Raw genomic sequence first — 25,685 nt, 5'->3', positions numbered from 1 at the left:
TTTTTGCTCGCACACCTAAGTTTTCAAGAAGTGTGCTAATTAACCATAGAGGAGGACAAAGCAGAAAACGAAAAAGATTGACAGGTTTTATAATGCAAGGAACGCCAATAAAAATTGCGCCGTAGAGACATAGGCCTTTCTAAGACAAAGGTCAGATTGAAAACGCACATGAAATACCTTGGTAAATACTTCTTCTGCATTTCTATTCAACAACAGGCATCAAGTTTAATCATATAGCTTTTAGTTTTTTTTCCGCTCTTTCTTTCCCGCTTTCTCCTGCTGAATTGCACTGAGAAGGTTTAGATAAAAAACAGGGAGCGAATTCATCCAATTGTATCACCAGCATCTGGCCTAGTCATATCGGTCCCGCATCCGTTGCTCCATGACCCTACCCTACGTTCAATATGCGCGTGAATTCATTGCTGGCTGTAATATTTAGGTACAGATATGCGAAGAAAATGATAATGGTAGTCAAGGGGGGGGGGGGGGTGAAGTTGAGCTGTAAGAAGGCAGATTAAATAATGCAAGAGCCTATAACATATGCAGTGCGGGTTAGGAGGCAATATGCAGGAGGATCCTCTTCAGGACCAACGCAGACAATGTATTTTACAGGAAAGGAATTCCAAGGTCATAAGAAACGGATGTAGATATGAAAAGAAAATAAGTTTATATGGTCCTACCTTTGTAATGCATGCATTCTCTTCACGCGTATGCACCATCTATTCGTCAGGGCCATAGAAGTAAATTGATGCGTTTCTTGTCGCGAAAAAAACGAGAAAGGAACAAAAAAAAATTCTGGTTCTGATGATCGACGCGACCGTGGTTTTAGATTTGCGTATGTTTTATGGACTAAGATATATAAAAGGATGTGCTGGAACTACCCAGTCGTGTGGTGTCTTGTTCTTGTTTCGTCAGCAGTTCGGAATTTATGCGGGGCTCTGAGTCGCCATGTGGATTTGTATCATTGTACCCTTAATTTTTTTGGGTGGCCCTGAAAGGATCATTAGAGTACGTCGTCGCATTGGGCTTCATCACATTTAGCTGATTCAGCCACCCATGGCCACAGCTCCAAGGATAGGTTGTAGGCCAAGAAACTCTTTTCCCGTGGCACGATCTCTGAGGTTTTCTCAATCAAAGACCTTCGTGATAAGATTTTATCCCGTCCATCCCATTCCGTTTTCTTCTTTGCAGAAAATTGACACACTAAAGAAAAATGGCCAAACTCCCACTGCATAACATAGTGAGGAGAGAAGACCACAAAAAAGGGGGATATATCTGTTCCTCTCCCCTATCTTCCCTATCTTGCATTTGCATCGCCCTGATGTCAATTGTTGATTACTTTGAAACAAGCACGAAACCTTAGTCGCGTTCCTCCCACGCGTTTTCTTGTATCACCACACCTGCATGCATCAACCCAACATGCGTACATATTGAGGCTTTTTTTTTCTGCGCGCAAAAATTCTCGACCAACCGAGGGAAATCGAGAGAAAAGACATAACGCTTGACCCTGCCAACATTTGAGATTGATGATCGCGTGCAGGGGCCTGTTTCAGAAGTGAAACAGGAATTGAAAGTAGAGCGGGGTTGTCAGGGAAGATAATTTCCAAAAGTGGCGTGTTTAAAACAGTTTAAGAATTTTTTTTGCGTTTTAATATATTACGCTTTATGATCGATTCTGTCGTCTCTCCATCGCTCGTCTTCTGGCTGCCTCTACCATCTCAAGCCTTATACGCTTCTGGGCCTGCTCAACCAATTCCTGTTCATCATCGTTCTTCCCCAAATCTCTCATACGACCTGGCACGGTCTTTGTTTCTCCATCACCGACTTCCCTATCTGACGGTGCCTCGGATCGCTCACAGTTCAACCAGACCTGTCCCTGATCAAAGATCTTGGCCCGATCTAGGGTTTCCTGAACCCACCGTACGTCAATCTTGCTTGCGTAGCGCATCACGGCTTTGACGTGGAATACGAGCTCGTGATAAATAATCCACTCCAGATCTCGCGCTACTTTCCGTCCGTACTTGGTCATTAATCGTTCTTCATCCAGATATAAAGCCGAAAGAGGAGAGGCATGAAGTGCGAGTAGAGAGTTCATCGGTGCTCCGCCGGCACCTGCAGAAGGTGAAGAAGTTGATGCGAGGTAATGGTAAAACATCTGTCGGTGATGATGTTTCTTCGATAAATGGATACCATAGCCTTGACTGAACGCCTGCAAAATGGATCGAGATGATGAGGATGACTGTGTTGGGGACGACGCTGCAGAGGGCCTATCTTTCCTGGGGTTTCTGTCCGGAGAGCGATCTTTGTCCATCTGATCTCTGCCGGTATGGCTCTGAGCGTCCTTGTCGTAAAGGGAGTTGCGGTTAATGATGTCCCGCAGCTGAGAACGAATGTTCCTTGCGAGTCGAAGGTGACGAATATTGAAATAGTTGTGGTGGCACCAGTCTTTAGAATAGTCGGAATCCCTCCAGGCTTCATAGACGTTTAGTAACGTAACGTGATCGCCAGAGTGATGGTAGTATTGAGAATGAGTGGTACGAGCTGCATCCTGTTCCTCCTCTTTTCGTGGCAAATAAAACGGTTCTTCTACCTATAGTGTGGATATTCGAGATAGTTGTCAATAATCATGAATGAACATGGTTATAAAATCCAAAAATAAAAATAAAAATAAAAATAAAAAAACTTACGGAGAGCATGGCGACAATGGTGACAGCCTTGTCCAGGCATCCAATCTTTTCGGCCTCCACGAGCGACCTGGCCAGGAGGGGGTTCACTGGATAAGCCACCATTCCGTGTCCTACTTCGGTCATACGACCGAACTGGTCAATCGCTCCAACCAGGAATAGCTCGCGCAAAGCAGCCATGAGTTCGTCCTCTCCAGGACGATCCATAAATTCAAATCTGTTGACATCCAATATGCCGAGTCGTTTCAACGACAGTACCGTTCCTGTCAGTCCTGTGCGCTTGATCTCTGGCACGGTCTCCTGCTCCATTTCCGTCTCGAAAGATTCTTTCGAATACAGTCGAAAACAGATTCCCGCACGCGTCCTTCCAGCTCGTCCGGCTCTCTGGATCGCTGTAGCCTTCGAGATGGGTACGACCAAGAGGGCATCCATTCCGGTCATAGGATCATACATCTTTTGTTTGACAAACCCAGAATCGACCACGAATCGGATGTTGGGGATCGTGACACTGGTCTGGGCAATATTGGTGGCAAAGATGACTTTACGGCTTCCCCGAGGCGCCGGTCCAAAAATCATGCCCTGGTCCAGGAGTTCTAATGATGCATAGAGCGGCAAGATTTGAAGCTGATCCAGTGAGATGGGTCTGTCTCCGGTGGACGAGGATGTTGAAGATTGGCGATACTCCTTCTCCTTGTCCTGTACTGCCTTTTTGAGATCCTGACAGGCGCGTTCAATCTCGTGTTGTCCAGTCAGAAAGACCAGGATATCGCCCACTTCTCCTGGTCGCACTTCTTTATTGAGAATATGCATCACGGTCTCGACAGACTTTGATACATAGCCTGACTTTAATACACCAAGCTTGCTGGTTTCTCTGGAGTGAAGGATATCGACTGGGAAAGTTCTTCCTGGGATGGAGTAGATAGGACACTCGTTGAAAAAATCCGAGAACTGTACAACGTTGAGGGTCGCGCTCATGATCAGCAGCTTCAGGTTGGGTCGTTTCGCTTTTGTTCGCTTTAGAAGCCCTAGAAGGAAAATAACAAGGTGGGCATTAAGAGAGAGTCGATGGTTTGACAGCCGAAGGTCGAGAAATGATGCAAATTGAGCACTTACCAAAAAGAACATCGGTCTCGACGGTTCTTTCGTGGGCCTCATCAATAATCAAAAGATCGTATTTCTCCAACAATGGGTCCATGGTAGCCTCACGTAGAAGAACGCCATCTGTCATATATTTCAGCCGTGTCCTGGACGAGGTGTTGTCGTCGAACCGAATGGTGTATCCGACCGTGTCTCCAAGTCTGCAATCGTATTCTTCCGCAACACGTTTGGCGACTGAAATGGCTGCAATTCGACTGCGGTAACCCAGACATGAACAAGACAACGCGTTAGTCTTGTGCGGCATCCGTCAGTACCCTATGAAGTGAGGCAATTGAGAAAACGAAGAGAGAACTTACCGTGGCTGCGTAACACCAATACGCATGTTTTTGAACTCTTCAATGACATATCGGGGTAGTTGAGTGGTCTTTCCAGATCCGGTCTCTCCGATGATGACCAGGATGTCATTGTCCCTTATGGCATCCAGTAGCCCATTCCGGTGTCCATAGATTCTAATTAGTCGCAACATTCAAAGAGAACGCGAGTGGTGCGTTAGCGCTTCCCTTGTCCATAGTTCAACTGAGCAGTAAAGTAGACAGCTGGTCCTGGTATGGTATGGGGTCGAGTGAGGAATGACTTACGGCAGTGATTCTTGCAGCTTCCTGATCTCATCTCTGCTCGTCATCGTTTTGGGAGTAAAGGTCTTTTTTTTTTTTTTTTTTTTTTTTTTTTTTGGCGCACCTCCCACTTGTTCAAATTCGACTGTGGCCCTTGCGCCACGATATGACACGCCAGACGCGTAGGCGTACCAAAGGCTGCATCGTTCAAGCCGTTCTAAAGATAACTTGAGGAAGAGTTCAAAAACCACTACGCAGCCTGTCGAGTCCGATGGGTCCTAGAAAAGCTCCTTTTGATGCCGCGCCTTGAGGAAGCGCATCCTCGTGCGTGATCTGGTTAATCTGGTTACTCTAGCTGTTCTTTGTCCCGCATCCCTTTGGTGCCACCACAACCACACTTTTTGCCACTAAAAATTGCCTACTGCCTATTGTGCAGCTGGCTCCTTGTGGGCGACAATGGCGGCGGGATGCTAATAAATAGACCGCGACACGATACAGGCTCCTCTTTCTTTTTTTTCTATATTCCTTCTTCTTGTTCGTTATTCCATTCCTTCCTTCATAAACAACAGCTTTCACACACTTACAAAGCGCATTCAACTCACATTATCCAAAACGCTACCAAAAAAAAAAAAGCACTATGCCAATCATCCTCACCTCTCTTGACAACGAGACCTTCACGGTCGACAAGGAAGTCGCCGAGCGTTCCATCCTCATCAAGAACATGATTGAAGGCACGCTCCTCTCTTATCGATTGCTGCTTTCTTTCTCTTTTGCGGATGAGAGGAGATGCGCTGTGTTATTCCGCAACCAGGCTCTGGATGTGGTTTTTGCACAAAAGCGACACACACTCCTTCTCCATTATCGTTCTTTTTTTGCGTTTATCACACCACCTGTGATCGTGCCTGATGATATGTTTTTTTTTCCTTCTGTGTACGTGTGGATTTCTTCCTGATCCCTAATCAAAGACCTCTCTTCATACCAATCATGCCTTTAGATGTCGGCGAGTCTGATGCCCCTATCCCACTTCCCAACGTCTCCAGCGCGGCTCTGAAGAAGGTGTTTTTACGGCTTTTCTATCTCATCATGAGCGTGTCAGTATGAACTGCAATATCATCCTCCCAACAGATCGCATAATCTGACACATCTGTCTTGATTGCCCTCCTCCCTCTCCCTCTTTTTATCTTTGCTAGGTCATCGAGTACTGTGAGCACCATCGCAACGACCCAGTTCAGGCGCAGGATGAGGCAGACGATCCCCGAAAGCGCTCGAACGATATTGAAGAGTGGGACATGAAGTTTATGCTGGTGGACCAGGAGATGCTTTTCGAGATCATCCTCGCTGCCAACTATCTTGATATCAAACCCTTGCTCGATGTCGGATGCAAGACTGTCGCCAATCTGATCAAGGGCAAGACCCCTGAGGAGATCCGAAAGCTCTTCAATATCGTGAACGACTTTACCCCGGAGGAAGAGGCCCAGATCAGGAAGGAAAATGAGTGGGCAGAGGATCGTTAAAAGGCAACAGTAACAGCCCACCAGCCGCACACACACATGTATCGTAGCCTTTTTTTTTTTTTTTTTTTTTTCCTATTCTCTCGACTGATAGCCGGCTTGCACTTTTGTACACTACGATTTCCTCTTTTTTTACTCCATACGTACTTTGGAATGGGCACAATAAATACGCTTTGTTTCTTGCTGCACCTCACAAATCACCCTTTCATCAATTTGGACGGGCTCATCATGAAAAAAGGGCTGTGCACAGAACTTCAGCCCCTTGCTTATCTGAAATAGAGTTGGCGCGTCAAGCTGAATTTCAGCTTTCGCGTCCGCACTGCAACGCCATGGCTTTCTCATTAAACACACTAATGTGAAGTCTCTGTCGAAGGCTACTCATATTTTTCTCTATCGTTATCTTTTAGTAATCTTGACTGTTCCGGACAAAAAGCAAATTACATCAGGTCGTGAGTTAGTCGTGAAGAAAATCATTTCTTTCTGCGCGGTGCGTTTATTGGAGAGGGTATAAAGGATGTCTAAAAGTCGTCGCTATCATATTTATCATTATCATTATCATTATCACCGCTGTTGGTATGTACATTAAATGTCGCCGACAATTGCTTTCTCAAACGCGTCCATCCTAATCACGAACGAGTCCAGCCTGGCTCTCGCGGTCACGTTCTCGGTCACGCTCTCTCCCTCGCTCCCGATCCATCTCCCGGTCGCGTCTTCGCTCACGGTCCCTATACACTGCGTCCATCGCAGCCTTGTTGCGTTCCGTAGCCGCGGTAATACCTTTGATCGCCCGGTCCAGTCTGGCAATCGCCTCAGAGCTCAGGTTGCGAGTCCGGATGATCTGTGCAAGTCGCTCCTTCCACTCGCGCGAGTCCTTGCCAGTCGAGTTGCTCAGCAAGAAGCGTGTCTCCTGCTCGGTCTTATAGGTCTCCAGCATGGACTCCTTCAGGACCAAGGTCTGCTTCTCGACGTCCTTGACAGGCAGCTCAAAGTAGCACAGTGTGCTGTTGTAGTATATACTGCTCGTCGGTACATACTCTGTTCCGCCTTGGTGGAACGCCGAAAGAATAGCATTAAAGCCATCCAATGTCACCTATTATCGAAAGTAGCATATTCCCGCAAGGATGGTGTTAGTCAGATATCTACAAGGACGTGGTAGTCTGCTAAAAATGAATAAAACAGATGTCCAACTTACGTCGTTCTCGTCCATGTTGAGCCAGGTAAGACTCTGGTTCGTACGCAGCGCTTCAGCTAGAGCATGAGCTCCCTCATCCCCAAACCGGTTCCTTCGCACATCTAGCTTAGTCAAGTATCGACTCTGTCCTATACCTTGGAAGGATCGCCAAAGATTCCTGCCCATCCTCGACGTCAGTTCTACCGTTTCCTCCCCCCTGATCAATAGTTCTTCCAATCGACTCGACGGAGAAGACACCATCTGCCCCAACAACTTGCAGGTCTCCACATCAGGGTCGCGGCTGGATGTCAGGGATACAGCACTAAGGTCGATCTTCTTGAGGGTCCAGTTCTGGCCTAGACTGACGAACAACTGTCGCAGAGCTTGCTCGCTCCAGCAAGTCTGACGCAATCCCAACGAGGAGGCCGTGTCTCCACTCGCCAGAATATTGATCATATTCTCGGGGAGATCGCCGCCGTCCGAAAGTAGGTTCCTGCCGGCCAACACTTCGACCTTGGTGTTGCGGCTTTGGGAAACGGCATCAAGGATGTTTGCAAACTGTAATCCATTGAGTCCACAGCCCTCGATCTTGAGTTGCTCCATGGACTGGAAGCTGAGGCTTGAAGCCCAGGACAGGATTTGATCCAGAGTTGAAGAATGCAGTGCCATACCGCTCAGGTCAAGGGAAGTCAGGGACCCGCCACAGTTCGCGAGTGTTTCGGCCATGAGAATAGGTGGTTTACTCCAAGACGGCAGACCGGAGAGATTCAAGTGCCGTAGCTGCATGGAGTGCTTCAAGAACATGTCGAGGATGAACGAATTAACCTTGCTTTCGGGGTTCCCACGGATACCAAAGGTCTCGAGCGTGTGCGACGCCACGTCTGGGTTGGCAACGAAGGCATGCATGATCTGGTTGATACCGTCACCCGTGATCTGACACTCGCCTATATCCAGTACATGCAAAGTACCGGCGTGCTTCACGATTCCCTTGGCCAACGTCATGACATCTGCGCCATCCGAGGCATTGTTGCCAAACAGATCCAGGGACTCAAGACGGAGCCCTATGGAATAGCCATCCCGAATGGCGCGACCAATGCTCCCGATTGTGCTTGTGTCCAGGTTGCAGTTATGAAGATCCAGGACCCGAATTTGGGGGTTTCCCATTACCAGCTCGTAAAATTCCTTGTCCAGACGAAGTCCGTATCGAATCGTTCCATCCTTCATGGTCTTGGGCTTTTGAAGAGCTGCGAATGAAATGTTGCGGAAACTGATCTCCTTGAATGTGGTGTTGAACCGCAGGGCACGCAAGAGGCACTTCATCTCGTCCACCGAATAATCTCCCTTGGTTTCAAAAGTATCCCCAGCCTTGTCGACGGTAATTGAAAAGCCATTGATCTTAACATTACTGTAGGTTTTACGGTCGATGTTCATGGCGTTGCACTCTGCTCGCAACAAGTCTTCAAAACCTAAGTCAATCATGTGGTCCTTTGAGGGGACCGGAATTGGTTTTGAAAGCGCCTCGGACAGTGAGAGCTCGATTCCCTTCCTGCCTTGTGGGTAAAGCCAGCGAAGACTTTCGACTCGCGCACGAATGGCAATGATGATCTCCCTTGCTCTTGCAGAGACAAACGTCATGACGACCCTCCGTTGGCGGAGTGTAGTTCCGAAAGTCAAAGAGAAGGTGTCGTCTTTTTCTCGATACTGAATTGCCTTGGTGGTGAGGATCGGGTATTGGAGGATTACACGTTCGTCTTTCATGTCGTCTTTGGTACTGCCGTTACCGAGGTTGTGGGGTAAAAGATGGACAAAGGACTTTCCGACAGCCAGAACAATAACTTTTCCCTCAAGAGGCACCTTTGATTCGCTCGATCCATTATCCTGTGAGGATACCCCTTTGATCTTCTGGCTTTTGAAGTACGCCCTCCACATGCCTCCAGCTGTCAGTGCTGTAGGATCATTTTCGACAACGCTCTGTGGCAAGGCTATGTGGTCATCCCTCAACTTGTCCAGGACCCATTGGCGTTGACGAGTGCCCTTCGGAATCATCCCGGCCTGAGGGGCATGACAGTTGCATCCTTGTCGAAGTTCTTTGAGCCATACCTCCGCCTGGTCGGGCGCAGGCGTGAAGTACATTGATGCTGGCTGGGACGAAATCGAGACGAGATATTCAACTTGGATCTGCATATCGGAGCCCCCGGGCTGATATATGTGCACGCCTACGATGGAGTTGAGCGACAAGAGACGGTGATCCTTTGCGATAAGACTGGTCTGCTGCGGAGTCAAGAGCTGGTGACCGGAGGTCGAGGACCACACGGACTGGTTGCCAAAGACTTTGGCGGCCTTTTCCATCGTCTTGTACTTGAGAAGACTCGAATTGGTGAGGAGGAGGTACTCCTTGGAATCCTTGCGGAAGAGCGAGCCCTCGGAGTGTGAGGCAGTGCCGCCAAAAAGGATCATAGAGTCGGGCGGGTACTGTTCCTGGGTCGGCATGAGAAAGGACTCGACTGGAACATGAGGATGGCCTGTGTAGTGCCCCTCAGGTAGGGTCTGGATCACTTCGCTATTGAAGCGAGGCGCTACCGAATTTCGGGCCGAGAATGATTCTTCTATAGAAAGGCGAGAAAGCAGTGGTATGTTTGAGCAAGCAGTGCCGTGCGGATGAATGCTACTCGCGTTTGTTCTGGACCTCGCCATTGGCTGCAAACAAACATTCGTGCTGATCTCCTGCAGCGCCATCGCACATCGTTTCCCTATCTCCCTCTCATGTATTACACAAGCATCTGTGCACAAACTCTGCGCAAACTGACAAAGAAGAAGGGTGAGGGAAAGGGTCTTAGCCCAACAGCGGAATGGGCAACCTGACCCGCCTGCAGGTGACTGCTCTGTTCGTGCCACGTTCCTGAATCTGAGCAACGACTCGATCGAACTAAAATGCTAAAGAGGATGATCCTTGTGCTCACCAAACCGACCCTTTGTTGATGCCGTATGCTCGTTGCAACCCGCTCCTCTTTGCCCACCATGACTACCTTCGCTCGCGTTCGTGTCGTGTTCGGTAACTACCCTATTTTATCTCGCCATCATTGATAGGGGCAAAAATAAAACCAAAAGGATCTTTGTCCTGTCGCTCCTGCCCTCCTTCCTATGACCAGTCTTTACCCCATGAAATCCAAAAAGAACGAGCAACCTCGCCCGCAAGGCTGCAATAAACTTTGTGCTCTGGTTCTTCGTCGTACATTTGCAAATGTACCTGGGCTGAACACGGACCCATTAATTCTCTTCTCTCGCTACCAATGAGCGCAATAATGAATAATGAAGGAGAGCCAAGACTTACCAAGACTAAGCGATGGAAATTCACCTGAAAGCGGTGAGGTTAAAGGACTCATAAGTGGTGATGGCAGGAGTGAGGACCCATCGGACCGTTGTTGGAGTTGTGGTTGTGCATGGCGATATAAAGACGGTGAAGCTGGGAAATCCAGTGTTGCCTGCCGATGTACCGAGGGATGAGAGTGAATGGCCAGGCTGTGCGACTGCATTTGTCGCTGTTGCTGTTCGACCAGACCCACATCCGAGTAGTACTCTGCATAGTCCGATTGTTCCTCTAAAAATGCGTCCGGTAGGGTCAGTGGTGGCATAGAGGATGAAACGACACCAATGCCACCGCCCCCGCCGCTGTTTAACCCTGGCGACAAGCGCGGCGTCCTATAAGACGACGCCGCAGACGAGGGCGATCCCATGGTTGGGATCTGAATAGGATGACTGTTGGTGCCATAGCCACTGCTTGGATGGTATGAGATCGAGCCCGACCGAAGAGAATCCTCTTTGGTTGGTGCGAGTGCTGAGGGTGGCAGCTGAAAGCTCATGGGCGAAGACGGCAGGGATGAGTAGGACATGCCATAAGAGTTCGGTGTTGATCGCGGCGACTGCCTAGAGGACGGGGGTGATGATGAAATGTATTGGTCGTATTGCCGGTACGGAGTCTGCGATTGCTGTTGCTGGTGGTAGTGCTGATAGTACTGAGAGCCGGACATGGTGGGCGAGGATGTTGAGTCAGCCCTTGGCCGATTTAAGCGAGGCGGTCTCTGGGGTATGGTCGTCGGGATTTCGTCTGAGCTATAGGCGCCGCTATAATGAGATTTGGCTTGCTGAGGGGATCGGGCGCTCGAGGGCATGGCTGACGAGTTCATTCTGAGCAGAGAAGAGGGAGGGTGGAGTTTGGCTAAGTGGGATGTGTATTCTGAGGTGAATGCATTTAGTTATGAAATTTGGCGGTAACGTGTCATGGTACATGGTGTTGTTGTATGGACAAGGCACCACCGAAAGGGTCTCACCTGGCTATTGGGGGAGGGCGGTAGTGTGAGTGGACACTGAGAAGTATAGGGCAGTGCAGTGGCGAGGGAATGCACGTGTACGACACGAATGCGACTGGATGGTGGAGGGATCGGAGTGGCCCTTCTGAGTGCCAGTTCGCGTGTGCAGAGAAGAGAAGAGAAGAGAGAGTAGGGTAGGGCTGAGAGGGTGGTAGTGTCAAACCAAATATAGCGAGGGGAGGAGAAGAAAGCGGATGCGAGCGAAGGAGTGCGAGGGAGAGAGTGGGAGAGAGGAAAGAGCGAGAGAAAGAGCGCGGGCAATGTGAGAAATAGCAGCTCGAGGGACAGATGAGCACCCGGGAGAAGTGAATGCCGCAGACAAAATCGCTGCCTTATGATTTCTCGGGCCAACAGAACGGATCTGACGGGAGCAGGTGGTCCAAAGCACAGGCAACGGACACTGCAGTGCAGCGGATGCATGGGACGGGGGGCGGAGAGGAGTAGAAACATGTTCACAACAACCGAGTACAGCACTTTACTTGGGAAGCTGTACGACGCATCTGCAGATCGAAAGGCTAGAATCCCTGTTTAGACTACTCTCCCCCACCTGCTACAAAGCAGCAACGTGGGCTTGCTAAGCACTGTTTCCCTTTTTCTTCCAAAGAAAAATGGTGGTGTACTCATGGCCTATGAACATGAACAACACGCTGGACAGCGTGTGGCTCTTGAACGCCTTCAAGGCCTCTTTCGGCACAAAAGTCGGTTTGTTGATTCTATCGTTGCTTCTTGTTGTCGACATATATATGTCCATGTGCTACCGATCGGACTTAATGTGGATTGCTTTTTTCTCTCGTCTGCTTCACGGTAACACACATAAACGCACTTCAACAAGAGCTCATCGTCGCGACCGGATGCGTATTTCTGTCGCAAAGGACGGCGAACTGAGCTGGAGGTTCCACGAAGATAAATACAAGATCAATGCACATATAAACACAGCAGCGCATCATCAAACGGTGCCGTATCTAGCATGTTATTTCACCGTAGATGGCGTGTGGGTGAACAAAGACAGCAGCTATGTTATTCGAATGGACCTTACCTTACACGATCGCACCCGTTTGCATCAAATTTCTCTGCATAGCTAAGCGCCGTAGCCGAGATGAATCCAATCACTAGACCCTTCAAGGACTCAAACTGCCATGCCGAATTTGGTCTAGATAACTCTCCATCGTCGTCAATGCCAGGCGACGACAAGTCAACGTTCCTTGATATGCCAGGTTGTAGCCTGTCCGGATCTGTGCATTTGGCTGATAGCAGCCCTAATCGTGAGGGAAGTCCTGTGCGATCCGCTCGTTCACACCGGTCCAGAAGGTGATATTCTTTTTCCCCAGCGATGACACCCAACCGGTTTCTGGCGGATAAAAGATGTATCATTAACAGACACGCTTTGTTCAGCTTCTTCCTACGATTACGCCCAATTCGCGTGAACAGGCCAATCATATCGCCAGATTTCTGCAACGTGCGACGCGACAAGCTTAATTTTTTTTTTTAATAGTGCTCCAAATATGGCCCTCACTTCCCTCCTCTTTGCTTTCAAAGACATCTTCTTCATTGACGAAAAGCAAGCGACTACCTGATAAGTACCACTGACAATCCCATACTCTGCTACTCGTCTGATTATCCCGCTTACAATGGGGAGAGCTGGAGCTGGCTTATACAACAATTCCCATGCACTATATAGGACATGTAACTTTATGATGCGTTAGGGATTCCAGGGAGTCTGCATTGCAATAAACAACAATTCACACGAATACACGAATAAAAAAAATAAAAAAAAAAGCTCAATGTCTCCTGTCTTATTGGTTTTCAAGGTCAAACATAAAGGGTCATTGTGAGTATTTATTCATTCCGGCAACTCATCTACGAATGAGGGCAATACTCAGGCCACGTTCTGGCCTCTAAGCGCCGGATGCCGAATTTTCAGGTCCTGTAATAAAAACGAGGACTTCTTGGGACCTAGACCTCGGTGGATAGCTTTGATAGATGGATTACATCCCGACCGTGGTCTTGAGTATCTTTCGCGTCTTTCTTCATGTCTTTCATTCCAACAGTTCGACCTGAGAACTCTATGTGCTCATTAGACGGAAGCGATGAAGAATTTGCGGAAGGTCTTGAGCGAGCTGTGTGATCGTATGATCCCGTCCTTTCTACGATATGTAGGATGGATTAAGAATGGGGATGCCCACATAGAAAATTTGGCGATTCTTCTCGCATGCGAGTCCTTGGCTGTATGGTCAATTGGAAAACAAGGGTGACGAACAGCCAGAAGGAGCCATTTCCGATGCAATTAATGTAGAGACGCGTGCTCAAGGTTGCTCGTGGATGAAACCAATTGTGCTAACCAATGAGCTGAGGGGCACCGGGGAATGCCCCCATCTTTCGCGACTGCAGAGTAGTCCTTCCCGACATTCCATCGATCGCTTAGGTTCGGTGTAGAAACCTTCGGAACTCGAAATCCCCGCTCGAAAGCAGTTGGCTGCAAGTGCACGCATGCGTCCTTGCGTCTCTCATTTTATTATTTTATTCCGTGTTTGTGTTCCAAGAGGTGGCATGCTCTTTTGTCGCGTGCGATATGTTCCTAGGCAACAGTCCTCGTAGAAAAAAAAAAAGCTGGGTTCATCGACGCGACCTTGACGCGTAACAAAGTTCGGGGATAAAAGGGGTCAATTGTGCGCTATACCGATGACGAGCAAGCTGTCGAGGGCTCAAACCCTAACCAGTGTCGTGGATGGATGATTCCGTCATGGTCATCACATGGCGCAATCGCGTGGACGATCAGCTCTTCGCCCCCCCCTTTTTTTTGCGATTGAAGAAGACTGAGATGTAGAATGAGGTTTGAATCAGCCTTCTCTCCCCCCCATCTCTTCCGTTGCTGTTTCATTCGTTTTCTGAGTCTGCTGACGCCAACCTGCGATCTGTCAGCTAGATTCGCTAGCTCGGACCCCAGAGTATAAAAACAATAGCAACTCTTCGAGACACATATACTGGGGATCCCTGTTTGGACCGACCGCGGCCAATATCCTGTCCATGGCGGTAAAGGTCAGTGTAGATCACGATCCTCCCTGTTTGACGCTTCCATGTTATTCCAATTTCTTGACGAATGGAGTCGGGCGCAGGGATACAAAAAGGGCAAGAGATGAGTGAGACAAAGACAGGAGTGGAAAAAAGTGGAAGAGGTCCACCTGGACCACGCTGTGCCTGCCTCTTCTTCCCTTTCAATACGCCTACAAAAAGCACACCCTTCCTGACTATCCTCTTTCTGCCCACCACTGCTGCTGCTTCAATTCCAAACTGACACCATAGTGGCCCCATCCTCCACTTGCGATCCCTCCTGTTTCCCCTGATTCTAACCCTGATCTCGATCCCGGCCCTGGTCCTGAGCCTACCGCGCCGCCACCTCCCAGGATCCCACCTCGGCCATACTCAGCCGAGTTCAACATTTCCACAGATCGATTCATCGCCCTATCCTCGCCCATGCTGCAGTCTACGGGAAGTGCCAGGCAAAGTGCAGCCCCTGTGTCTGAGAGGCGTGAATCAGCACCGTCTCCCTCTCACTCCTCATTTTTTTCACCACTGTCGTCGCCAGTAGCCGGCATCAATAAAACTGAACAACCAAGACAACGACCTCGCTCCAATTCACATATCCAGCTACCTCTGTACTCTCCTGCGTCGCAGCACAGACCACTCCCAGCCTTGCCTGTAACAAAAAGAGCAGTTACACCCACCGAAGATGGTATCAAGGTACCCGTAGATGATGATAGATCGTACAACTCAGTACCTTCTCCACGCAACTTGAACGCCAATCGTCTGCATCCGAACAACTTTCCTCATCCTCATTCGCCTCAGTTTATACCCAAGGATCTTACTCGCAACTCATATCAGCACCGGAATTCGATCGACAGTGTGCCCGGGTCTGCGATGGCCAGTGTGCATCCTCTAGAATATCAATCAAGCATGAGCAGCAGCGGTAGTAGCACCAGCAATTCCCGGTATTTGGCATATTTACGACAGCCTATGAACCTCCGTGGCGAAAGCAATACATTCATCCCTGCACAGACGCAGGAACTTTTGCATCGTTATGATGACGGTCCAGGTCATAGTCCGGGTCAACTCTCAAGAGAAGGAGGCCAGCAGCTGCAGTATGAACAAGCAAATGCCTCCGCAAGTGGCAGCAGGGTCTCAAATGAGCGCTCCCTGCATCATTACCCCCTCAATCATATGCAGGATGGCGCTGTCCAATCCTCCAAACAGCGACCAACTGGTCCATCGACTTCATCCTTTACGGGATCGCAGCAATCCAGCGTACGATTGCCTAATCGCAACATGTCCTTGTCTTCATCCCTTTCCTCTACCACGGAATATAATTCAGCTGCTTCTTTATCGTCGTTTTCGTCTCCCTCTCTATTTCACCAAGAGTACCCTGGACACTCCCAGTCTAATAACTCTGCCGATCTACTATCATATTACCCACCGCCTCCATTATCTAATATCACTACTGTCCAGCCTCACTATTTCGGGTCCTCAACAGAAAGTCAGTCCGTTTCAGTGGCAACAGAATCGCCAACTCCATCATCGGCAAAACTTCCTACAAACAGCATGCCAGCTAACAAATCAAGCACACTACCTCCGAATCATAACAACAGGAGGCATTCCTCTGGGTTACACAAGCTATCCATAAAAACACACCATTTGTATACGGTCAAGAAGGGGCCCAGCACGGCAGATGTAGCGGGTCCAGGGAATAGACATCTGGAGCCAGAAAATACAATCAAGGGCACTGCGCAAAGTCGCCCACGTTTGAAGCAGCCCGCACCTTCTTCTTCCTCTTATCTGCTCCCTCGCCAGTCTCCCAATCATCTGGTAATTCCACAGGCCCCGCAGCCCCCATCGGCCTATTCAACACAGCAGCATTCATATTCGAATGCTCAGCACCCACTCGATACTCGTCAACAGCATCAAGCACAGGTACAGCATCAGCCGAGTCATAGCCAGGGGCGACAGCGAATGCCATCGACAGTGCGATCGCCAAGCTCTCCAGGAATGACCAGTCCTTCCTCGGGTCCCTGGTTATTTGAGACAATGCAAGACAGAACGGCCATGTCGCTCATGCAGCAGTATCTGATACAGCCGGATGATCCAGACTCCGAAGTAGATATTGCAATGCAGATCATGATCTCTCAGGCTGCTGTGGACTCTAAGGGCTTTGAAGTCCTTATTCCCCAGACGGTGGAGAGCATTAAGCGCGTAAGTATTGCATTCTTATGAGTTCTACAACATTGATCTAATGCCCACGAAGCTTTATCGAACGCTTCTCTCACTGAAGTCCATATCGTTCTGGTATATGTCTTGTGCTGCTGTATGGTCCCATCACCTGCAGGCAAGTTAATGCATACTCCCTCTTTTTACTACGCTGTAGCACCATGCCACGCTCAGCTCCAGAATCGCAGCGCTCACTGCTCGTCTTTCGCTCGAGTCCAAGATCCGAGAAGCAGCTCAGTCGCTGCTAAGGCTCCATGCGGACAACAAGAAGTTGGCACGGCAGGCGAGCGACCATCTAGAGGCCGCAAACCGCAAAGTGGACCAAGTCGCAACCGAACTCTGGAAACTTACGCAGTTGGCTGCAGATCTTCAGCGGACCCTATTGCAGCATACATCGGGCGTCTTGGCTTTGGGTGTTGTCCGACTAGAAGATCAGGGCCGTAGAGAAAGAGAAATGTACATGGCACAGTTGCAAGATGCCAGGATCGGACAGGATGTTGAACAGCAATTGTAAGTTAATGTTTTGTCGCCCAGACTTTCTTTTTTAAAAGTAAAGTTGAATGAATGGATGCATCTAATGAATCTGGTTTCTATTTGTTATAATATTATTGGATACTAGCGGGATGATGTCCAGGACGATTATGAACCTGGAATCAGACGCGCTTGAGGCCCAGTCACTGCTCGAGGACAAGGATCGTGCTATCGAGAGACTGATGCATCAGTTGGATCATCAGCGCGACTTGTTTATCAAGCTAGACGAGCAGCAACAAAAGACGATTGCTATTTCTCAATCGCAGCAGAAGAATATGGATGCACTCATAGAAACTCATGATGCCAAGACCGTGGCTAAGCTGAGTAGCTTTTTGAATACTGTCCAACATCGTCTGCAAGCGGTCCTTCAGCAGCAACAGGGATCGAGTGGTCGTGGTCGACAGGAGCGGGAAGGAACTGGTCAAACATGGTCCTCGGAAACAACGGTCGGCTGCCAGGTTTCTAAGCGAGAGGCTTCAAAACCACTTGTCCGCGAGGATTCGGTCTCGTCTGAACCCTCTGATGCCTATACTGCAGGTACAACGGCAGTTTCGGAGACGCTCGCCGGCTCAAAGCCCTCAATATCACCAAGCTCGGTCCTAGGAGACGGCTCAGCACATTTCTCTATTGACAGCATTTGTTCAACTCTGGACGCACTCGAGAACCGTGTGTCAGAATCACAGCAAAAAATGACTGTCCTCACAGGCGAAATTGGACTCCTAAGGCGGCAGTCAGTTGCCCTGAGCGAGAGCCGCAACAACAGCATCAGAATCAAGAATTTCTCGGTTTCGCGTGGTCAGGCTGCAGAGGATACGGTCCGCGCAGCCTTGGAAAAGAGCCTCAAGGATGCGCTTCTGGCAAAGCAGATGGCGCAACAGGAATTGGAGAATGAGCGTCAACGGTGGCAGGAAGATCAAAGCCATCGGATCAAAGCTTTGGAAGAGAGCTTAGTGGCTGTCGAGGATATGGATAAGGGCGTGGACGCGAATTGCAATGGTGATGAGGCAGTGCAAGAACTCAGGCGACAGCTGCGGGAGGCCATCGACGAGATCGATATTCTCAACCAGCAGCATCAATCGAATCTAAAAGACATGCGGCAGCTCTTTGACATTGTGCCCGATCCTAGACGAAAGAGTCATATGCAGCTGTACTCGTCTCACCAACAGCTTCAGCAGCAGAAAATAACAGGAACCCCAGGGGATAAGACAGCTCTTTCAGAAAGTACATCATCGTTGGTGCCTGCTGGAGTGATCGGATTTAGCATGGAGGCACTTATTGGCCGAGTCAAGGAGTTGGTAGCGAGATCAGAACAGATTGAACAGGATAACTTGGAGCTGAGGGAGCAATTAGGAAAGATGGGTGAACAGAGCCGTCGAAACAGCAACCAGGAAATTCTTACGAAGAAACAACATACGCCGGAAGATACTGATCTTTTGGACTCATCCTTGAAACAACGAGGACAATCGACACGGGTTTTAAAGTCAGATCTTGAAAGGCTTCATGCCAGTGCTGAAATGGTTGAGTTGCTGGAGAAGGAGCTAGAGCTGCTGAAGCAACATACCGATGTACTCATGGACGAGAATGCTCGACTGGCGGAACTAGCGGCAGCAGGCGCAACAGGTACGCCTGTCAACAGCAGATCATCCTTGTTCGGACGGGTTGTTCATAAACCGCACCAAAGCGATGAGCTAGACGAACTCCAGGAAATTATCCGCGCCAAGGACAAACTGCTGCGGGAGAGGGACCAAGTTGTTCAGGAACAAGAAAAAGCTCTTCTGCAGATGCAAGCGGACATGGCCAAGATCAAAGAGGGCAATGCAGTAGACTGTGCCTTGAACTCGAATTCGGCCGTCAAACTGAGCCCCTTTGACGTTAATACACTGGAAGAATTACGAGCCAAGTGTGGGAAGTTGGAGGGCGAGATGGGAGAACTGCGTATGATTATCGCCGCACTAGAGAGTGTCAGTGGAGGTCCAGGTACAGGATCCCAGCTTCTGGACAGTCTGTCGGTAACTTCAAGCGCACAATCGCCTCCTTCGTCGTTTTGGTTCTCATCTGGACTCGCGAGGTCATTTAACTTTGGGTCACTCCCTCAAAAGCACCCAGAGGAGTCGCCTTCAAGCGCTATGTCACCTGTTCCTTCTGCTTCAGACGTGTTTGGCGCTGGCCAGCAAGGGCTCGATAGCAGCGCCAACGCCCTCAGTCCTACCAGTAATAATACAGCAATTGCAGGGGCGACGGCAGCGTTGCGAAAAGAATTCAGGAGAGCTATGGGCGAGCTACGGGAGGAGAAAGACAAGGCTGTGCGAAAGGAGGTCGAGGAGAGGAGACGTCTCGAGAGAGAACTGCGAGAGCTTCGTCGGGAGCTGCAGACCATTCAGACCAGTACCCATGCCTAGCGGATCGTAGGGACCAGAATGTAATTTCGTCCGCATCTTATAAGTGAATTTACTGATAATAAATTATAGTAGACAGTCTTTATTCTAAAGATGGAGAAGTCCTTCTAGTTCGAGGCAGTGGCATCAGATTTGGTTGCTAAAACCTTGGCCATCTCTTCTGGAGGCGGTAGGATACGTGCTGGCCACTGTCCGCAGATCACGCAAAAGGTCTGATCGGGAGTCGTGAGATTGAATCCACAGCCTGGACACGGATCGCGACCGTCCTTCTTGAGTTTCTCGGGATAGGTACTCAAATCATCGCCAAAGACCTTCTTGAACACCTTAAAGTACATCAAATGCTCCGCATCCCTGATCTTGATCCCCTCTTCGGCAAAAATCATGCCCTGCTCCTTCTCCAGCTCCTCTGGATCCATCGATTCCTGGAACAGCTTGGGCAAGACCGTCGTACCGGAACCAACCTCGATGGGCTCTTTCTTTCGCCATGCAGAAAAGGCTTCCTTCTCGAAGGCCTCTCTCAGAATAAACTTGCCGTGCAGCTGTCTCCCTAAAAGTCGATCCTGCCACTCTCTTTCTTTGGTGTGCTCATGATAATTAATCTTCTCTTCCTTGGTACACTGCTGCGAGAAAGCGATCAATTCCGGATCCAAGAATGGCTGAACGAGCTCCAACCCGAGAGCTCTGGCGAGGGTGACTCCCGAAAAGCGCATGGTCTTTGTCAATTTGTCGGAATAGGCCTGCAGGCGCTCTGCGGACATGTTGTGTAGAAACGAATATCCCGCAAAGAGCTCATCGGCACCATCGCCAGTCATGACGGTCTTATACCCCAACTGTTTGGCGACCGAGAGCCCTCGAGCGATCACGATCCCGTTCCGGAGTTCCATCGGGTCAAAGGTTTCGAGAGTCTTGATACAGAACTCGAGTTCTTCTAGGACGGAGTCGAGCGTGATCTTGACGACTTCCTGAACGAGCCCCGTTCGGGCGGCGATCTGACTGGCATAGAATTCATCCGTGGCTTGATCTGTACAGAGAACGGTGATGGCGCCCACGAGAGGCCGTTGGAGGTCCGGGTTGGAATCTTTGCTTTGGTTGTAGACTGTGTAGGCGGCCTCAGCTAAGATTGAGGTGTCAACTCCGCCGGAGAGGAGGATGCAGTCGCAGGGAGTGGTTTTCTGGAGAGAATTGAGGAGCAAACGACGGAGCTCTTGGATCCTGGCCGGGTCGCTATGGTACGCCACGTTGTCGTGTGCCTGTTCCTGTGTCTGTGCGGACATGGGGGTCTGAATGGGTGGGAGAGAGGAGAAGGGTGATGGAGGATCAGGTAGAAGCTGATCTGGCGCCTTGAGGTGGGCGAAACATTCCTGGCTGATGATTGGTCAATTGCTCAGGACATTTACCGTTTTTCTCGCACGGTCGACCCTCTTATTACAGACAACTTTCCCTCTCATTGCATCGACATCAGTCCGCCTCCAACGATGGAGACATTCCATACTAATCAAAACTCTACAAGAAGCGCTCCCGGAGGCATTGACGCCCTTTCGAGGGTACTTCATGATACGCACGCGCAAAATCTAGCAACGTACAAACGACTGCTTGCAGGGCAACCCACCGCCACTACCACCACGACCGCGAGCAGGGACCAAGACCCGTTTTGGGATGTTGTTGTTGTCACTGCCGGCGACGTGCAGCAGCGACTTGTATATGAACTTAGGATAAACCAGAAACTAGAACGGAGGGATATCCCTACGCATGCCAGGTACTGCAGTCGAAAACTTCGCTTTGCCAAAAGTCGACAGTGACCAATTTACACAGGATTGATGTTCGCCGTGGACTTTTAGGTATCATGTCATTGAGGATCCACCGAGCTCAAAGATCGGAAGCGGAGGGTCGACTTTTCTCGTAATGAAGGCCTTAAAGGGCCTCTACTCTCAGGATTTTCTATCGAATGGTAAATCCGCCCTGTAATTCATGTTCGCGCTTTCGTCAGAGACTAGTAAAGAGTCCAGTCGACCTAATATTCCTCTCTTGCTGTCAACGTTTTAATGTAGCGCGCATTCTCCTGATCCATGCTGGAGGCTACAGCACGCGTTTGCCTCATGTCAGCGCGCGCGGCAAGGTCTTCATGACACTCCCGCAAGGTAAGTTGACATTGAGGTTCAACCTTACAGGACGAGATACTTGTTATTGACACGTACTAAGCTCCCATGGTTCAACCTATAATAATATGTAGCCGACTCTCAAAATGGAATCCAAGTTCTGGAACTAAAGCTAGTGCTTTACTTGCATTTGCTAACGTGCATGCCACCAGGGGTAAGTTTTTTTTTTATACCCATTGACATAGTAGTGCCTGCGAGATCTGAAAATTGAAAAGTGCTTAGCCCAGTTTTTTTTTTTTTTTACCCTGCAGGTATTTTTGACAAGCGCCGACGGGATCGAGCTGTTTTCGTCCAAGGCATCCTTTCCAAGCGATCCCAAACCATTAACTATCACAGCGTTAGCGCATCCATCATCCACTCAAATTGGCAGCACCCATGGCGTCTACCTGTTACACGATCCAAAGGGACTTGTCACAGAGGACAGACGTCGGGGTCCGAGCGACCAGTCTGCGTTGATGTTGAAATGCCAACAATTCCTGCACAAGCCAAAGCTGGGTACGTGTAGATGCCCATGAAGACCTTAAATGCTCAATCTGTAACCTCAGACACTCATCCTCGGATTAATGCTTCCATAGATGTGATGAAGGGAACCACTGGTGTGATACATTCTGATCTAGCAAAAGCTGAAGCGGATGTAGTGTATACTGACAGCTGCTACTACTTCGATCCGCAAACCGCGGATATTATGGCCACTGTAAGCTTTCTTGTACTTTGTTCATGGACTTTGATGTCTCTGCATGCATCGTAACCTACACTACTTTATCGGTTTAAACCATGTAGACATACGACATGCTTTCTGCAGAGTGTGACCTGGAAGCATGGGCAGACATCCTCAGCTTCCAAGATTTACCCACTTCTGTACCTCATCCTTCTTCAAACTCTTCCACCACGACTGATAATCCTTACCTGAGAGGTCGACAGAAGGCGAAGCGGGCGCTGCAGGACGCAGGTGTAGTCCTGGACGTCATGGTTCTCAACGCCTCAAAGTTCTATCACTTGGGGACCATGCAGGAATTTCTCGCAGGGACATGCACCGATCTACCATTCATGTTTGAACTCAATATCCAGAACGACGTTGATGGGATTGCCCTCGTTCAGGTGTTCAATGGTACTGCTAGCGCCGTAGACTGTATGCATTCTCCAGCGTATATTGAGCGCTCTTCAGTCTCTCCAAATATTCTCATCGGATCGCACTCCATCGTTGTCGACTGCAACTTGCCTGCAGACGCTGTTATCCCGAGGGACACCTGTATGTTCACATTGCAACTTCAGGAACATGAATTCGTCACATTCACGTTCTCGGTCAAGGACGACATGAAGAAAGTGGCCAGGACGACCAAAGAATTTGGCAATGCATTACAGGAACTCAGAGTTTTTGAGCACGTCCCCGTAAGCGAGATGTTTGACCCTTCGATTGGTTATCCGTCCGAATGTGAAGGCGAAGTATCACTATGGACAGCGGTCATATTCGAAACAGCGCGCTCAGAGGAGGAGAGTGTTGAATTCGCACGCAATCGTTTGGATAGGATTCGACACTACTTACGCGAAGGAGAGCCTGGCGCAGGCATAGGAATTCACCAAGGAGCGCGTCCATTAGCTACAGCAGTAGACTGGGTTTCACTTAAAGATGCCGCGAGGAGGGCGCGTCATTATTGGACTACGGAACGCGTTCGAAATAAAGTTTGAGGTACATGTTCTGTCCCCTCTTTCTTTTCTTTTCATACATCACCTCCACACACACCTCTACCCCTTCATCGTGCTCATTCACTCTGAATCAACTCTGCTATCCATTCAGACACATCCAGACATCTACATAACCCCATATATACGGGCACGCCCAATTAGCATCTTCAAACGATAGCGATCCCTAATATATAATCCACAAATGGATCCGAGGAGTTGAGCGAGCTCTCCTCAGTTTCACTACACCTTCCTAGTAATGACCAACCCTTACATGACGACCTCAGAGGCAGCCTACTACGCGTAGCCAACAATCTATCAAACCCTTCGGATTCAGGACCAGGTCCTCAGTCTCTTAAACATAAACAGCCACGACCCCAACGCGCGAAACTCCAGGAGCAAGCGTCGCAAAAGGAATTCTTTCGGTTGGAAAGGGCATCTATCCAACAGCAGCAACAGCAGCGGGAGCAGCGAGAGCTGCAGCTGCAGCAGATACAACAGCGTCAGCTCCATCGGATTCATCACCACCAACAGCAACGGCTTCATTCACGAGAGTACCTGCGGCAGCAGCAGCAGCAGCAGCAGCAGCAGACACTGCAACATATGCAGTCACCCCAGACTTGGTCAAACATGCCGACATTATCAGAACAGGTATATTATGTTTATTTCTTGACACAACAATTTGATATGTCCATAATACTAACGCCTATCGCTTCTTCAGCACCATGATAGGATGCCGCTACCGATTGACTCAACGCCTCTTGAGGTTACATATACAGCGCATCCATACGGGATCCAACTCCCGTCACAGCACATGCAGACATCAGGTCATGGTATTCCTGGAGCAGCAACGGCGGTGTTACCGTACACTGATGTCCTTGATGACAGATTATCAGCTCCGTTTCGATCAGAGGAGGCGGAGCATCCAGCGCCCCCTTCATCACCAGTGAACGGCGCATCGTCAAGCCATTTTTTCGCCCTGCCTACGCCTTCAGCCTCACGTTCCTCGGTATCTTCCCCTACCCTGTCCTCAGTGACTTCTCCTGTCTTATCATCAGTATCTTCCTCGACAATGTCTTCAGCATCCACCACTGTATTCGTAAGTCGCACAACAAAGCAAAAGACAGCAGAGTCTTCCAGGACAGCGCAGCCAAGCACCAGAGGGAAAGGAAGGGGACACGTCTTTTCGCGTGAGCAGGAGACGTTTATTGCTGAGCTACTTGTGATCCAGAAAATTGGGCACTTCTAGATGGCCCAAGCGAGAAGAATAACCATTACAGGATAAGACGGAAGTGCGCGACGACATAGCCAGCAAGGTCAACCGCCGATTCTCCTCCCAGGACAAGCCTCTTAATCTTGATGGGATGCAGATCAAGAATAAGATCGAGAACATGAAGAAGCTATGGAAAAAAGCCAACCAATTGTTTAGCAGAACAGGCAATGGCGCCCGACCCGACAGGCTGTTAAAGGACAAGGTTCTGGATATATGTCACTTTTTCTACATCATGGAGGTTGTCTGGTCTACATCGTGGTCCATGAATCCCTCGGCACCATGTCACCTCACATCTAATTTAGAACGGCATATCACACGCGACGCAAGCGAGGATGATAGCGACGAGAACAACGGTGACGAAGATATCAGTATGTCACGCGATTCTTGTTTCGTACCAATATCTGCGCAGTCAATGCAGAAATCGAAGAGGTCCCGATATACTGGAGTCGGCGTTATAGAAATGCTTGAGGGCTTCAAAAGTCAAGCCAAGGAATATCAAGAGATCAAGCGGAGGAAACTAGAGTATGCGGATAAAAGACTGAAGCTTGAGAGGCAGAAGTTTGAGTTTGACGGGAGGAGTGCTGACATGCAATATCGTATAATGGAGATGCAGATGAAGAAGATGCAGGCGGAAATCGACAGGGAGAACGCAAAATTACATCTGGAGCACAGGAAGTTGGATATTGAGCTGATGAAGCTACAAAAGAACCTTCTCGAGATCAGCAGGAAAATTCCACAGGCACCAAGGTCCAATACATAATGAAGCAGAAGAATAGCATTAAAGAATCTATTATTTTCGAAGCACCAGACCCATGAATGAAAGGCGCTTCTGGACCGCTTGAGCTCTCATCGTTCTGAGCTGAGAGGGGGTTAACCCGTCCAATATGCCGTCGTCATCACTACTGGTATAGTCGTCATCGTTATAGTCGTTGTTGTCGTCCATCTCCA

General features: G+C 49.3%; 8 protein-coding genes across 8 annotated transcripts; 5 read left to right on the top strand and 3 right to left on the bottom strand.

Annotated features, from left to right (window-relative positions):
- Nucleotides 1-1,658: 1,658 nt before the first annotated feature.
- Nucleotides 1,659-4,481, bottom strand: BC939DRAFT_442434 (P-loop containing nucleoside triphosphate hydrolase protein). Its single transcript, XM_051554391.1, has 5 exons — nucleotides 4,421-4,481; nucleotides 4,139-4,291; nucleotides 3,798-4,036; nucleotides 2,688-3,709; nucleotides 1,659-2,590 (listed from the first exon to the last, which is right to left on the bottom strand). The coding sequence occupies exons 1-5, from the start codon at nucleotides 4,462-4,464 to the stop codon at nucleotides 1,664-1,666; spliced, it is 2,385 nt and encodes a 794-aa protein (XP_051415339.1). The 5' UTR covers nucleotides 4,465-4,481; the 3' UTR covers nucleotides 1,659-1,663.
- Nucleotides 4,482-4,920: 439 nt separating this feature from the next.
- On the top strand, nucleotides 4,921-5,959 carry BC939DRAFT_420822 (S-phase kinase-associated protein 1A-like protein). The gene is made up of 3 exons (XM_051553079.1): nucleotides 4,921-5,127; nucleotides 5,391-5,452; nucleotides 5,587-5,959. The coding sequence occupies exons 1-3, from the start codon at nucleotides 5,034-5,036 to the stop codon at nucleotides 5,908-5,910; spliced, it is 480 nt and encodes a 159-aa protein (XP_051415338.1). The 5' UTR covers nucleotides 4,921-5,033; the 3' UTR covers nucleotides 5,911-5,959.
- A 436-nt stretch (nucleotides 5,960-6,395) lies between these two features.
- Nucleotides 6,396-10,742, bottom strand: BC939DRAFT_442432 (uncharacterized protein). Its single transcript, XM_051554390.1, has 3 exons — nucleotides 10,410-10,742; nucleotides 7,100-9,684; nucleotides 6,396-6,997 (listed from the first exon to the last, which is right to left on the bottom strand). The coding sequence occupies exons 1-3, from the start codon at nucleotides 10,708-10,710 to the stop codon at nucleotides 6,530-6,532; spliced, it is 3,354 nt and encodes a 1,117-aa protein (XP_051415337.1). The 5' UTR covers nucleotides 10,711-10,742; the 3' UTR covers nucleotides 6,396-6,529.
- A 3,534-nt stretch (nucleotides 10,743-14,276) lies between these two features.
- BC939DRAFT_39577 (uncharacterized protein) lies at nucleotides 14,277-16,992 on the top strand. Its single transcript, XM_051552242.1, has 3 exons — nucleotides 14,277-14,481; nucleotides 14,746-16,686; nucleotides 16,820-16,992. The coding sequence occupies exons 1-3, from the start codon at nucleotides 14,470-14,472 to the stop codon at nucleotides 16,826-16,828; spliced, it is 1,962 nt and encodes a 653-aa protein (XP_051415336.1). The 5' UTR covers nucleotides 14,277-14,469; the 3' UTR covers nucleotides 16,829-16,992.
- BC939DRAFT_39578 (uncharacterized protein) lies at nucleotides 16,993-19,683 on the top strand. Its single transcript, XM_051552244.1, has 2 exons — nucleotides 16,993-17,211; nucleotides 17,321-19,683. Exons 1-2 carry the CDS (start codon nucleotides 17,156-17,158, stop codon nucleotides 19,629-19,631), a joined length of 2,367 nt encoding a protein of 788 aa, XP_051415335.1. The 5' UTR covers nucleotides 16,993-17,155; the 3' UTR covers nucleotides 19,632-19,683.
- Nucleotides 19,684-19,701: 18 nt separating this feature from the next.
- Nucleotides 19,702-20,943, bottom strand: BC939DRAFT_442427 (uncharacterized protein). The gene has a single exon (XM_051554389.1). The coding sequence runs from the start codon at nucleotides 20,900-20,902 to the stop codon at nucleotides 19,736-19,738; it is 1,167 nt and encodes a 388-aa protein (XP_051415334.1). The 5' UTR covers nucleotides 20,903-20,943; the 3' UTR covers nucleotides 19,702-19,735.
- Nucleotides 20,944-21,076: 133 nt separating this feature from the next.
- BC939DRAFT_442426 (L-fucokinase-domain-containing protein) lies at nucleotides 21,077-23,486 on the top strand. Its single transcript, XM_051554388.1, has 7 exons — nucleotides 21,077-21,384; nucleotides 21,467-21,576; nucleotides 21,677-21,766; nucleotides 21,859-21,938; nucleotides 22,036-22,279; nucleotides 22,360-22,478; nucleotides 22,565-23,486. The coding sequence occupies exons 1-7, from the start codon at nucleotides 21,104-21,106 to the stop codon at nucleotides 23,468-23,470; spliced, it is 1,830 nt and encodes a 609-aa protein (XP_051415333.1). The 5' UTR covers nucleotides 21,077-21,103; the 3' UTR covers nucleotides 23,471-23,486.
- Nucleotides 23,487-24,536: 1,050 nt separating this feature from the next.
- On the top strand, nucleotides 24,537-25,424 carry BC939DRAFT_474497 (uncharacterized protein; the record flags this gene model as incomplete). Its single annotated transcript, XM_051558425.1, has 3 exons — nucleotides 24,537-24,563; nucleotides 24,745-25,105; nucleotides 25,345-25,424. 3 exons carry the CDS (start codon nucleotides 24,537-24,539, stop codon nucleotides 25,422-25,424), a joined length of 468 nt encoding a protein of 155 aa, XP_051415332.1.
- Between the last annotated feature and the right edge of the window lie 261 nt (nucleotides 25,425-25,685).

The sequence above is a fragment of the Gamsiella multidivaricata genome, assembly GCF_025024155.1.
Source record: "Gamsiella multidivaricata strain RSA 2152 chromosome Unknown BC939scaffold_12, whole genome shotgun sequence".
Lineage (NCBI taxonomy): Eukaryota > Fungi > Mortierellomycota > Mortierellomycetes > Mortierellales > Mortierellaceae > Gamsiella > Gamsiella multidivaricata.
Note: the sequence above shows the minus strand (reverse complement) of the source record. Positions and strands in the feature narration are given on the sequence as shown.